Consider the following 15,369-nt stretch of genomic DNA (forward strand, 5'->3'; position numbering starts at 1 on the left):
CTCTTTCTGGATTGCGCTGATAAGTATTTAATTAAGTAGGTCTGGAGTGCTTCAAGCTAGTGTCTAATAAAATATAGTTGCCCTGAAAACATTCCATGTGCTAGCTCTCAAGGCCAAGTGGGTCAGTAATCCAAACTTTGTGTCTGCTCCCTCTGTGTTGCAGTTCTGCTACAACTGGCAAGTGATGCTTTACCAAAGGATGCGGCCTTGTGTCTTGCCTATCTTCTTGCACTGCCACAGGTACGTTGATAGGGGCTTTGTTTGTATGTTTTTGCCAGGAAAGACTATTCAGACTATTCATCACATTTCAGAATTCCGTTAGAAAATTTCATTTCCTTAAGATTTTAAAATCTTAAGTATTTGAATTCTTTTTAATACATATTTTTATAGATTGGGCTGCTGCATGTAAAGGAAACTGAACGGTCCATTGAGCATGGCACTGGTGAAAAGACACATTTTCTTACTTAAAATAGGGGTTGAGCCACCAGACTGACAATTCTAATGTAACTCAGAAATGTGGATAATAACCTTGTGGAAGTAGCAATAGTGTAGTTGGAAAAACATTTTGGTTAGGTGCTTGTGCAAGGGGGAGAAAACCACCATAATGTAAAATTATCTTTCTGTGTGGAGGTTACTGATTTACTTCAGTGCCAGAAAAACAGTCAGAGCTATTTTCTAAATGACAGCAAGTAGCTTTTTTAGAAACTTTGTACGCTTAATGTTGTATGCTTGCTAATTCTTTCATGTAAATTAATGTTCTCTTTCTTCTAGGTGGTAGATGCCAACAAGTGCTTTGAAAAGCAATTGCATTCTGCCTTATCTCTCCAGCTGGCAAGTTATTACTATAGCCTGCAGATCTATGCTCGTTTGACACCATATTTCAAGGACAAATGCCACCCTCTCTACAGGGTTAGTACTCTTTTCTTTTTAAAGCCACATTCATTAATGTTCAGCATAAAAGCTATCCTAAAAAGCCAGTACATGACTTAAGCCTGCTAAGGAGCTGATCTGACTTACACTGTGAGCGGCCCGTTGGGTTATGCATAATTATTCTACAGTGCTGTAAACAAACAAGTACTTCACAATATGTGGAAGAGTTTTTGAAGCACAATATCAAGTGTCATTTTTAGGTGACAGCAGTATCAGTCTTCAAAGTAGCTTACAAGCACTGAGCCATAATGAGTAGAGCCTATGCTGTTACCTTGTAACACTGTGTACAAGGCAATATAGGACTCCCCAGGAGAAGTAAAGAGTTCATTTCAGCAAGAGCAGTGCTTTTCAGAAAGTTTCCACAGCCTTCCCTAGGGTGTGTTGGATTATATTTCAGTTTACATACGGTGTTTTGAAAATACATCCTCTTTCATGGAGGAATTTTTTTATTTCCTTTGACTAGTTTCTGTTTTTGGAATAGCATTACTTTTCCCATTCTCCATTGCCAATGGTTAACGCAGTTTCATGGTGAAGTCCACGCTACAGGGAAGAGGTAACATGCAAAAATTTAATAAGGCACTAATTGCCATTCTTACTTAGGTACCTGCGTAAAAACTCTTGTTTACTCCAAGAGAGCCTTTCTGAATTTACACCAGTTCTTTCCTCCTGTGCAGAAGCTCTCTGGGCTGTTCGGGTTTAAGCCTGTCTCTCAGCTGTAGCTAAAAGAACACTTCAGGTCATAAGTTACTGAAAAGGGAGTAATCAATACTGTGGCATGAGGGAATGGGTTTTTTCCATGTTAAGAATGACTCCTGATTTACAGCAAAAAGCCTGTTTTGATATTCGCCCAATTCTGCAATTAGGAAGCCTTTCATGTTCCTGCTGAGATATTCATTTTACTGTATTCTGCTTTGATGCTAAATTCCCCCCACACAACTGTTGGGCTTGCAAAATATGTTGGTTGCAAAGAATTAATTCATGTTTGTTAAAAAGCTTTGTTCGAGCCTGTAAGTCTTCTTGATGCAAGACAACTTTGATGAAGAAAAGTTTTGTGGTTTTTTTTTTTTCTTATTTTAGCTTTTTTAAGCAGTCCTGTTTTACAGGAAGGGCTAAGAAGCCTTTGGAAAGGCATAAATATGAGGACAGAGATGTTAGATTGATCTATTTGTACTCCCATTGCCATGTAATAAGCAGTCTTATCAATGGCACCATGCAGTTTATCTCTTAACTATGATGTTATCTTTGACTTTGGATCTTTTGTTCCATCTTGGTAAAATACTGCATGTGATTGTGATAAATACTGAATTTTGAATTGTTTACTAGAAAGTGTAAGTTCTATATATAAGCTACTCTTACACAGTAGCTTTTGAAAACAGCTGTATAAGAAGATTGAGTGAAGAGCACACCAAAAAGCAGGAAAAAGACCCACAAAAACTGGCCTGTATGCCAGTAACAAAACAACATAGGCAAATACTAATTTATAATTCATTGTTGCTAATTCCAAGAGTAATGAGTGAAGGAATGTCACTGAAGCAGAAAACAGAAATAGAAAAGAAATAGAAACAGATACTTTTGACCAAAATAAACACACTTTTTTTTCCCCAAAAACCCTAAACACTACTCTTAAATGTTCAGTTTAAACTGCAAAACAGGCATTTGTTTAAATTTACATCTTAGATGCTGGTAATAAAGAATGACTTCACCTGCAAGTTGGTTTCATCACCACCGTTCTGGTTTCTGTCCATGGGAATAGATTTAACCAGGGATCTTGAGGGTGTTTTTGTGTTTCTTAAGAGTTCTGTGGGAGGAAAAGAAAATTGATTTCAAACTTTAATGAGCAAGCTACACTCAGCTGGAGATGTCATTCTATAGTAGATTGTCTTCTGACTCATGCCACTGGTGGCTGTTGTGTTTTATCTTTTTGCTCTGCCAGAGTTGGGATTAAAAGCTCAAGGAATGGTTTTCATGTTTGGACTCAGATGTTTATTAATCCATGTTACAGTGAGTTCTACAGCACTTCTAGTTAACAAGAATCTCTTTATATCTTTATCTCTCTCTCTACAAGGCCTTTTAAGGGCCAGTCTGTCCAATTAAGATTGGACACCTAAATTATTTTTACTTTTAACCCATAACAAATCACGCGTAACCTGCAATGTGAATTTTTCTATCCAGTCACACAAAATACCACTTAGACCCATGAAGAAGAAAGTGAAGAAGGAAACCTCTGCCATAAAACCTCCATCTTGCTTTCTGCATTATTACTCTATTCTAAAATGTTAAATTCTAAATATTCCACCACGTGATATTACACATGTCTATGCAAGCTACAGACCAGTGATCATGTTATTCAATTTTGTAAGCCTTCTTCACGGCCTCAGGTCAAAAGCTGTGTTTTCCTGGGGCTCAGTGCCTGTCAGCACAGAAAGCCCAAAATTTTCAGTATCCAGGGTTCCAACAGGTGGCCTGCATCACCTTTATCTTGTGGCTGTTTGTGAAAGCAGAAATGAATCCCTAGGTCCCTATTTCCCTGTCTCAAAGCTGTGCATTATTCTTAGAAAGTATCTGAGTGCATTTTTGTGGGTGAAAGTATATAGTAAATCCTTGTTTTCCTCTATTCTCACTCTTTACATGGTCAGTAATGATGTAAATTTAGCACTTCAGCTCCATGCTCAGCAGGTGAATCCTCAAGATCATAGAGCATTTTTTTGTCTACTAGCACATGAATCACAGTAGCTGTGATTTCTCTAGTGCAGTGAATCAAGTATACTGTTGGAAAAATATTGCAATTTAAAGGAAACTCTGTAGAAGCATGGAAAACTCTGTTTCCTGTGTTTCTTGTTTTATAATTACGCTGTTTGAAAAGAGTTCATGAGTACCTCTGGCAGAACAGGAGAAGTGTTGCTAGAATGGAAATGACAGAGCATGTTACAAGGATCATGGAGAATAGGAGAAGAGCTCCTGTTCCACTGGCTAGGACAGGCTTTCAAGACTTATTAGTCAGGAAGGATGTTTTTGAAGGATTGATTTGGTCTGTTGCATGAAGGCTTGTTTCTTTTTTTTGTTTGCTTTAATTGTGATGTGAAATATTGACAGCTATTATCAATGCATCAAACCAGAATCATAAGTTGTCAGAAATTCTCACTGTCATTTTTTGTCCTGTTGATGCCCAAAAGGAAACCATCTTGATAATTCCAGTTTCTGGTGAAGTTATTCCTTTGCTTTAAGGACAAACAAAGGGACTTGGCTGCAAAGTATTGCTTTAATTTTGTGCCTGAGACAGTTTCAAATTTTAATTGTTATGATAATGTAAACAGAACAGTTACAGTTTAGGGCATCTGAGCTATATTACTTTCTTGTCCTGAGGAATGTGTTAAAGGAGCTCTCCAACTGAAGAAAACTGCAGGTAAATGTTGGAAGAATAGAACAGTATTTCCAGAAATGGACTGCGTGTGGAATGTACCGAGAAGACTGATGAGAAGAATAATTACCACTTGAGGACCTATATTTATTTTTGGTTTAGGTCTGTAATAGGATGGGATTGACTTTCCATTGCAGGCTCTGTGGTGCTGTGGTTTTGCAGTTGTGGCTAGGAGGGTTGGTAACATGCCTGTTTTGGCTGTTGCTGAACCTTGCTTGCACAGCATCGAGGTTGTTACCCTACTGCCACTCCAATTCACCTCTCACTAATTCCCAAGTCTTGATGGACAAGAAAAGCTGTACAACTGACCAGGAAATGTGCTGGGTTGTTGTTGTTAACAGCTTATCTCTTCATTTATCCTATCCTGATGATCTGATAATTGACCAGAATAAATTGTTTACTTTGGAAGGGAATGAAAATGCTTAATTATCCTGAGGTTAATTAATATGTTACATTCCTGTCCTCATGCTAATATTCCGTTACTGAGGTGTTTCTGTTGTTTTGAGGAGGATTATTTTACTGACCTCATCTGAGGGGACAAGCTTTTTCTTGGAGCATCAAACAACAGCTACAAGAAATACTGCTGAATTGCAGAGGGGAGCAAGAATTTTGCGCTTAATAGCAGATGAGGAAAGTTGCTGATAGAAGGAAATTTTTAGTTTTTCATTTTCTTCCCATACATGTTACTTTTCTTTCAAGAAGGTGAGTGTGATTCCTGTCCTTTTGTGCATTGCACCTGATAGTATGTTGAGCGGGTAAACTCAGATATTCTCCTTAGTGATGCTTCTCTTGTTGTGGCCTGAAATTGGTGAAAAAGCTGGTAGTTGAGTCCCACAGAGTTCAATAGCCTGGTCCATATTTAGCCTGATTCGTATTTAGCCACCATATGACAGGGTACAGTGAACTTGTGCTCTGTGCTGTTAATCTGCTTCCATTTTCTGTTGCTTGCTACTTTGGAAAGCCTCTTATCAACATCTCTTAAGAGGCAGAATTAGGTCAAAAGAGGAGTGCTTTGAACTTGGGATGGAATGTGTAGAAATTTCTGTTGGTCTGCCAGGATTCCATTCTTCTGGTTTGACCTGACTCCCAAGATGGTATTGTTGCTTGTTTGTATAAGGTTGGTATAAATTATAAATATGGTTATATTAATCCAGAGAAGTAAAATTCCCAGCCATGGTCCTTATGTTAGAACTTTATGTAGTATTGCAAATATAGGGTGTTGAAAATAAAGACTTAATTTGAAATGGAAATAGACGTATAAGAAGGCTGTATACAGAAAAAAGGGAGGCAGATCTGATGCATCTGATAAGATGTATTACCCATAGTCCATGATGTCTTAATGGCTTTAACCTGGCACTCTAGTGCAGCTAAAGGTTGAGTCTATACATGAGGTAATCTCTAAATCTCTTATTGGAATGCTCATTAAATGGTTGCATATTGGTTTGCATATCCTGTCACATTCCTAAATTATGACTTCAGCTTACTAAACTAAAGATAATATATACATTTTTAATCTCAACTTGGATTTATATACGTGATGTTTTACATCATGTACATAACTGACATGCAAAACTGACTATGTCAGGCAGTCTTGTTTCATTTTGCTTGGACATTCAGCTTTCCATTTTTAAATGCAATGGCTAGCACTAAGGCTGCTGTAGATGCTTAAACAGTAGTGCTTTTTATTTTTTGGCCTATGATGGACATAAAACTTGGGGTTTTTAAGTCCTGATTCAAGCCCTCATCTCTGGCCCCTCTTTCTGTTTTGTTTGTGATGCTGAAAACTAGCAAGTTTCATTTGGTGGTGTAATTTTTCCCTGTTGTTTCACTGTTGGAAACTTCTGTTGTATATTTGCATCAAATTCAAGTTTCTTTGCTGGTCTTTGGATTACTCCACTTCTCTTTCATGCTGCTGTTTATGCCTAATACTTTTTATTGTTTTGTATCCTACACTGCTTGCTTATACATGTTCAGGTACTGATACTCATTAACCTGTGGTGGGTGAATCTGTTTAATTTGATGTATGCTTCTCTTTCCAAGTCCAGTGCATACCTAATAAATAGAAAAGCAAAACTTGGAGAGATGAGTGTATAGTTCCTTGAATTTATGTTGTGCTATTTTATCTCCCATTGGTCTTCCTTCATGTATGTAGAGTCTGATGGATAGGAGAACCAGGGAAAAGGAGGGCAGTGCCAGAAGGCACCATGAGTGGGACTATGAGACAGACTAACAACTAATTTGGGGGGGAATTCAAAGACCTTAGTATCTTCGTAATACTTCTCTAGATCATCAGTAATGGATTATGGATAAAAGTGTTCTCAAAACCTGCCTCTGCAGGACTTGCTGTTGCCTCTTTCCTCTCTGAAAAGTCATCTCCAAGCTTCTACCTCTTATTCCAGCAGATTTCAGTTAGTGAAAGGACAGTTCTTCCAGTCCATTGATAACTTAAGTTTTCTGTCTGGACTTTGGTGTGAATACATGTGAAAGTATTTTGCAAGATTTCTGTGTATTAAATTCCCATTGTCTGTATGCTCTTTGATACCCTCATAGCCCTCTAGACAGCAAACACAGAGGCAATGCTGATCTTTTCCCACCAGTCTCTTAATGCTCAGTGGTCACACTATTTATTACATAGTCTTCCATCTTACTGGGAATGAACATATGATTTGCTGGGCTACAGTCCCTATGAAAATCCCTTTTACATACTGTTTTTTTCAGATGGAACTTGCATTATGGCACATTACTTTGAAAAATGTTTGTTGATGCATCTTGGCCTGCCATTTAACATAATTTCACATTTGTGTTCCTTCAGAACAGAGGGATGAATGCCAGCTGGTCATGGTGTGCAAGCACATAACTGACACCTTCCAGATTGATCCAACTCATGTGGCTCCTCTGAGCTCTCTCCCCATGCCTTCAGCAGTGAGGTCTGACACAAAGATCTCATGATTTCTACTGCTGTGGACTTACCATGAGTGCTCCTTCCACACCTTTTCTCTGTGGGATCCTGCCACTTCTCTAGCTGGCTTCCTGATCTTGAGTATTTTTCAGAACTTTTTCAATCAGCTTTTCTATTCTTTATAGAACATGTTGCAGGTGCTTTTTTAGCACTTAAAGTTTCCTTTCTAGCTTGTCATATTTTGTGAGTTTTTCTCATTGATTTGCTTATTGTTCAGTGATGTCTCAACACATAATCACGCATCTTCTAATGAGTGAATATCTAAAACCACAAAAACAGACAGCTCACCGAACTGTGGTGTGTCCAAAGGCTTAAAGCTCAAATAAGCTTTCCTGAACTACTAGCCATTGTGGTTAGTTTTGAACATCTTCTGCTATGATCTCTGAAAAACTAATCCAGCAATTAAGGACATTGCAGCCAGCTGTGACAGGTAGATTCTTCTGGTAATAGATAAGCCAGTATTTCACAGATGCTCTTGGTTCTTTAAGAACATAATGACAAAGTATTGCCATTCTTAGTTGGGACCAAATTATATTTAGGTGACTCAGAAAAGACCTATTGTTAGATAGTTGTTGGGTGCTGCACCCATCTGCCTGTTTCATTTCTTCAAGATAAAGTGTACTTATGAAATGAGATGCTTACGGTCTTGCTTATTTCTGTTTCTCAAGAGTTATATGAGCTATTCTGTCAAATCCTACTTCTGAAGGCAGAGCAAGTATTGTTCTTTAGACAGCTGTTCAGAAATTTTCTTTTAGAAAAGATCTTCAAACTAGCCTTTCATTTCAGCAGAGAGTTGAGGTTTAGCTTGCCCATGTTTCTCTGGAGACATAGTTGTGGATTTTCATGCAAGGGAGATAGCTGGGGTAAGTGCTGATGTTTTGCCTTCTACTGAAGGGTTTTGTTGCTCTCTGGGAATTAGTACAAAGGTGACCAACAGCTTTTTGAAGCAGCCTTACCCTAGTCAAGCAGTTTTATCTTCTCTTTTAACATTGTTTTTCCAAGCTTCTATAACTGTTGTCTCCAGTCATAGAGCACCATGGATTTTGCAGGCAGCCTGCTTGAAATTTGCCAATCATCTAATAATAAAGAACATTTTAGCAAAATCTATTCATCTGAGTTGGCAATATAGGTTACTTTTCAGCTGCTGAATTTCCAGAATGAGAGAGTAGGCTTCTCTGTCGCTTTGTTTTGAGTTGGTGTTGGTTTATTTTGTTCTGTTTTGTTTTTTTTCTTTTTTTTTCCTTTTACGTCTTGGAGAATTGAGGCTAGATCAGCCTCTGTATTTAGCTGAGGAAACTACTTATGCAAATGTGCAGCCCAATAACGTAAGGTGGTCGCTGAGAAACCTGTACTTCTCAAAAGTGCTAGCAGTGCTTTTGGATTAGGATGAAAAATATCTGACTTCTGGCATTTTAATAGCTGTCAGGGAAGATGGAGTTAAGTGTTTTTGTAGCTCATGGGTTATCTAGTTTTCAGCCATTAAATTAGTAAGATACGGAAATATTTGCATATATCCAGTCAAGTAACTGTACAGATTAGAAAGAAACAGTATTGTACTTAAACTGAAATTGCATAATACTGCAGTAAAGTTTTACAGTAAGAGTGTGTACTTGTCCCAAAGTCTGTATAGGACCACAGCTGCTACCATATAGGTCAAGATTAAATACATATTCTGAAAGAATAGCCAGTAACATCCTTTAGTCAAAAAGAAGGCACATTGATTTTTTTTTTTTAAGACAAAGGGGAGATAGACAGAAGGTTAGGGTAATTACCAAAAATATGGAATTTATGTACTGAGAGTAATGCTGGCTGCAAATGGGAAATGAATTATATGCTATGAATTTAGTAGGCACTTCACTCAAAACTATGTAGTAATTTCCTATTTTCAAAAATGTTCTTTCAGTTGACACTTGAACCTCTTGTATATCATGTGTTATTTTCACTAAAAGAACTGTCAGATGAACTGATGAGATTTTTGTACCTAAACCTGACTTAGCAATCAGAAAATCTGTAAGAGGACACAAGGTAGAAAAAAGCCTATGAAAACATTTCCTCTTGGGACAAATTATTCTTCATTCTTGTTGGAATAGCTGATGGAAATCAAAGCAAAAAAGTTTTTCTCTGAGGAGAAACTCAACATGAGCTGGTGACGTGTGCTCACAGCCAAGAAAGCCAGTTGTGTCCTGGCTTCCACAGTTCTGCCTGTTCACTTTGTGGGACCCTACCTGCAGTGCTGCATCCAGCCCGGGGGCCCACAGCCTCAGAATGGACATGGACCTATTGAAATGGGTCCACAGGGGGCCACAGAGATGTTGAGGGAGCTGGAGCACCTCTCTTACAAGGAGTCTGAGAGGATTGAGGTTGTTAAGCTCAGAGAAGGCTCTGGAGAGACCTCATAGCACCTTCCAGTACCTGAAGGGCTACAAGAGATCTGGAGAAGGACTTCTTACAAGGGCATGTAGTGACCAGACAAGGGAGAATGGCTTTAAGCTGAAAGAGGGCTGGTTTAGATCAAGTTTAAACTGAAAGAGGGTAAGTTTTCCTTAGGTATGAGGAGGAAATTCTTCAGTGTGTGGGTGGTAAGGCACTGGAACAGGTTGCCTAGGAAAGCTGTGGATGCCCCATCCCTGGAAGCCTTCAGAGCCAGTTTGGATGGGGCTCTGAGCAACCCGGTGTAGTTCAAGTGGTGGTGTCTGTCCATGGCAGGGGGCTTGGAACCAGGTGATCTCTAAGGTCCCTTCCAACCCAAACCATTCTGCCATTCTATGGAAACAGAGCACTAGAGCAGTTTGTTCAGCTCTTGAAACACAAGTCACTTAAAATAACCGGCAGAAACAACTGCCTTGACAGCACTTCCAGTTACTTTGGTTTTAATCCTGAACAGCAGCCTCTTGCATTTTTTTTTTTCATTCCTACAGCAGTGCTGTGATCCAGGAGTATGGGTTTTTTGTGGGTTTTTTTTTTCTGTTTTTTTTTTTTTTTGTCTTTGTTTTTTTTTTTTGGTTTTTTTTAAATAGTTATCCATCTACAATGAAACTTTATAACATTCTATTCTTGGAAAAGAGACATCTGCATGAAATCTGTGGTATAGGTAGGAAGGGAGGCTAGGGAATATAAGTTCACAGCTGCATTCCTGGATCTACATGATCCAGATACAATTTTTTTAGTACAGCAGGAAATACCTTGCTTGCAGTACCATGTACCATACTGTGGTCAGAAGCATTTTTAAGAGTATGGACAGGCTTTAAAATCATTATACTTAAATATAGCTGAGACATTAGAGTATGTTACAAAAACTTCTGATAGATGATTTAGGATTTTAAATCTGAAACAGAATATTGTTTTAATGTCTGAATATGTAAGACTTACAGGTTTCATAATAGAGAGGAGATGAGCAATAGATTCTCTACTTCATTTTTTAAATAAGTTTGTACTTGATCCTAATGCATCTTGAAGCTTACAGAAAGTATTTTGGTATGTATTCCTTTATATTGATCTGGTGTGGTTTTATTGGTGAGTGATGAGATCTGCTGATTTCTGTATCCATTTAAAAAATGGTTGTGAAAGCTGATCCGGAACAAAACTGTTGTCACACAATACACGCAGCTGCAACAGTGGAAGGACAATAATGTTGAGGTATCATTGCAACTGAGTGGTGTGACAGTAAAGGTTTGTTTCTGACATGTTCTGGTCATCCATTTTAGCCATACATTTTATCTTTTGCTTTGAGTAGATCAGATGTGAGACAGCTGTGGTATGGAAGATTGACCACCCCAAATTCATGTGGTGCTGTATCTAAGTTAAAGTACTCTTAGTCCCAGCGTGACAAAAGCCTAAGTTGAAGACAAGTGTCATTTATGTAATTAATGAAAAGCTGTCCTGTGGAGAGATGGAGTATATTTCTTGAGTGAACAGGCACATTCAGGATTTTACTTCTTGAGTGAACTATTTCTTTCCTGTAAATCTTTTTCCTCCTTCAGTACGTGAGGAAAAGTATTGTCTTACGTGCTTCACTTCGTTCTTTTTTTCTTGCCTTCCCCTCAATCAAATTTGTAGCACACTGAATCTCTTGCAGCAGGGACTGTGGCAGTTGCTACAAGGATAAAGGAGAGCTCTCCTTTCTGAAATGTGTTCTAGAGGTATGGTTTGGGTCCCAGCTGCACTGGTGATGGGCAGCATCTGCAGAGGCAGGGCAGAGTACAGCTGTGTCTGCAGCAGGAATGTTGCACCCTGCTCCCTGGTCACCCTTGCTCATGTGCTGTCATCTCCTTGTTTTGCTAACCGTGAGGATTTTGCTTGGGGTATGTGACTCCCTCTGGAGCATGATTTCTTTCTTAGGATTGCTTAAAATGGTGTAAAACAAACCTGGTGTTACAGGGGTCTGGGTGCAAGGTGATGGGAATGCTTTGGAACCTCAATCCAGAACGGTCCATAGTATCAGTTTTGTCTTTGAGGTAATTATGAGCAGATTGGCCTCTGCTGATTTAAGCAGTTTTTCTGATCATTTCTGTATTAGAGTCTGTAGATAACTTACATTAAAAACAGAATCAAAAGAATAATATATTCTTTATGAACAATTGGATGGATTCTTGGTCTTAAAACAAGTAAGCAAGCCAAATAGCCTTATGGTCATCTAATATTATATAAGTGATTACGTGTTTACAGTAGAGTGTTTTATGTTTTATTTTGTTATTTTATTATTTTTTTGTTGTTGTTTATGTGACTTTATTATTATTTTCATATTCTTATTCGTAGTTGTAAAATTATTTTACAAGTTGTAAAATTATTTTGCAGCAGCAGAGGAACAGCATAATAGCTAATATATATTTTTTTGTTTTGTTTATTGGTTTCTGATGTGTATGAATGAATTAAGCCTTAAATAAATTGGAAGAGGGGAAAAAAACCCCAAAAATTGAAGATTAATTCAGGCACAAGAATGAAGACATTCCAAGATCAAAATCTCCTCTATTTCCTTTTAAAACCAGTGTTGCTTTTATACACAATTTTTATGATACGTTGGCACAGATGCTGGGGGGCTTCACTGATGTAATTTCGAGAGGGCAGTCAAAAAAGAAGTGTTTTAAAACATTTACTTAGGTGGATCCTGAAGTCCTGCTGAGGCTTTTTGGTAATGACCAGTGGGGCAATAGGGATAGAAACCTTACCTATGCTGAGAAAATCACATCTAAGGGCATGAAATTAAATTAGCTTTATGCTAAAGTGATGCGTGCTTTTTCTTTTCTCTCAGTTCTGCATTTTTTTTCCTTAATTCCTAAGTAACGCCTCTGTCAGCACAAATGTAGAATTAGCCCAAGAGATGAGTAAAATGCACTGGCAGGGTGTGCCTGAGAGATTTCCCCTGGCAATGCTAGGGAGGCTTCTGAGGTAAGGGTGCAATACATTTGGGTCAGCTCTTGTGTCTTCTCTGGAAACTTATCCTGTTTACAGTGTATGCATGTAAAATGCCTTTCCTGCATGATCACAGGAGAGAAAGGTTTGTTTTTTTTTTTTTTTTTTTTGAACGTCTTTCTAGAAGTACTGGAGTAGATTCTGGCAGACTGGGGAGTTGGACACCTTAGTACAATTTCTAACTGGCCGAAGGACTCTGCAAAGCCATCAGAGAGAATTGTGTAGTAGCTGTTTGGGAGTTGTCGGTGTGGTTTTTGACAGGTGATGTTAGAAAAGGAACAAGTTGAATATGGCATCTTATTGGTTTTACTTGTCAAAATTAATTTGTATTTACACAAATTGCTGTCTTTTATAATTTGAAGAAAGTCCAAGAATTTATAAACTCTGTTAATGCTGCAGTAAAATTCAGACTTGACTGATTTTGCTGATTTTTGTGGCCAGGTACTGTTACTAGCTAGTGGTTATGTTTTTTTTTCCAATTATAATTTGTTAAAACATTTTTTTGAACACTGATGATACAGGTGTAGTGATCTTTCTCTCTTACTGTTCATTAGAACAAGCATCATGTCTAATTGAATTAGGTATCTAATGGATGTAGAAGTAGTTTTGCTTTTATTCTAAAAGACATGTATTAAAAATGTGAGGGTGAGGATGTTAAAAATCAATACTTAAAACTATTAAATACAAGTTCTCTGCGTCTTGATAGCAAACAGAAGACTGGGATTTCTCTGAACTAATTTTGGATTCATATGCTGCAATACTTTGGGCTGTAGGTTTTTTAAGAGATAAGAGGATAACACTTGATTCAAAGATTTCTGGTGGTGAAGAAAATAAGGCAATCTTTGGCAACTGCTTGCAGTAAAAAAACTTCAGTTGTGTTTTCTTAATCTAAATGTGTGATTTTTATCTTCTAGATTGAAGAGTTTGCACTTAATTTTGCCATTTATATGTGTGGTTATATATATACATGGGTATTCATATAGCATATGATTATTTTATTCTAAATTTGACATCAGTAAGACCAGTAGACCCCAATACATTATTTCCAAATAAGGTCCTTGGGACCATAAATAGGCGGCATGGAAGATTAGACAGGTGCTTTTACAGAAATATAACAAATGGGGCCTTAATGGAGAGAGGGGAAACCTAACAAAAGAGGGTGAATTTACTCCCATAGTTTGTCAGAAGGACCTGTCTTTCTCAGTGGGCTGGAGGGTTTAGGCAGTTATGTTAAACATGTTTCTTTGTGTTGCTCTGAGTTTCCCTGTCTCCATGATCTGTTTTCTAGTGTATCACATAGAATGAGATACCAGGGTACGTAATAAGCAGTGGATGGGTTTCCAGCTGATATAATTGTGTTGTAGAGGCACTGCTCTGCTTGCCTGTCTCTTTTTGTAAGGTTTATTATTCTAGTACCAATCTTCTAAGCTGGTTTGAAAGAAGTACTTCTGTTGTTTATAAAACTAATGAGCTTGTAATGTTTGGAGGGCTTTGAAAGTGTATATTGGAGAGGAAAAAGGGTGCCCTGTAGCATTTAATGTTACTTGGTGTGCAGCCTGTGAATTAAGACTTGAAAAAGAATCAATTTAGAAAGACCACCAAGTCATGGAAAAAATAAAGCACTCCTCAAGGTTTAAACTTTTGGTGTATGTTTTACCCAGCTGTGCACTCTAGTCAACATTCACAAGTTTATCTTCTAATGTAGCAGAAAAATTCTGTAGTAAAAAAAACAAAGTATATTGCTGTGGTACACGCAATGTTTTTGAGATTACAGTAGTTACATTAGCTGTTTCTCTTAGGAAATATTTCAACTACACAGGCATCCCAAGGTATTTTTTGGTGGCTCTTTTGGAGGTACTCCTCCCTCAGTGGATGGATGCCACACAGAAGTCACAGTGCTTCCTTCTGACATTGACCTGCTGGTGCCCTCATTTTTCATGGAAGAGAGAAATCAAGGTATCGAGTAAGCCAAGTGTTTTCATATTACAGAGCTCTGTTCAAGTGGAGCTGCCTAGACATAGCCACTGTCCAGACCTTGAGATAATTTGAAACACTCCACAGTACATGCATTCATTTTTCATGCTTTGTGTTCTAAATTGTTGCTTTGCTATGAGGGTCTTGGCTACAGAAGTTAATGGTTTATAAGAGATGTACTTTGTGTGTAATTTCTAACACAGAAAAGTAAGTTTTATTTGTGATTAAAATATTTTGAAAACTAAGGTTGCTGTAGTCCATAGTTGATGAGTATTTAATTCTTTGAAGATACAGGGTGTAGGCAATACCTCGTGTAATTTGTGGATCCTGTAATACTACTTTGAAATTATTATTAGTGCTCGACACTTAAAAGCTATTTCTCCCTTCAATTCCATATAATGGAAGTGTATCAGAAATTGAGTAACTGATCTTTGACTTCAGTGTTTGACCAATCAGTTGCGTAGTTTAGTATAAATAAAAATGAGGAATTTAAACCCAAACAAATTCAGTCAAAGTGAAACACTTGTTGCTACTAATTTGGTGAGGTAAGTTTGTTTGGGGTTTTTTTTTAATACTTGTATCATATGGAGTAGTCTAAAATGTTCCAAAAGGATAAATCATAGTATCAGAGCAAATAGGCCTTACAGAAAGTTGAAAATTCTGTTTACTCAAAATTTCT

The 15,369-nt window shown here is 37.8% G+C and overlaps 1 protein-coding gene across 1 annotated transcript in view; it reads left to right on the plus strand.

The window, feature by feature from the left end:
• NBAS (NBAS subunit of NRZ tethering complex) overlaps nucleotides 1-15,369 on the plus strand; it is a 160,253-nt gene that overhangs the window by 80,156 nt on the left and 64,728 nt on the right. The window contains exons 39-40 of the mRNA XM_062489692.1: nucleotides 164-240; nucleotides 772-909. Coding sequence (XP_062345676.1) covers nucleotides 164-240; nucleotides 772-909 — 215 coding nt within the window. The remainder of the gene's footprint in view (nucleotides 1-163; nucleotides 241-771; nucleotides 910-15,369) is intronic.

Source organism: Cinclus cinclus, chromosome 3, assembly GCF_963662255.1.
Source record: "Cinclus cinclus chromosome 3, bCinCin1.1, whole genome shotgun sequence".
Taxonomy (NCBI): Eukaryota; Metazoa; Chordata; class Aves; order Passeriformes; family Cinclidae; genus Cinclus; species Cinclus cinclus.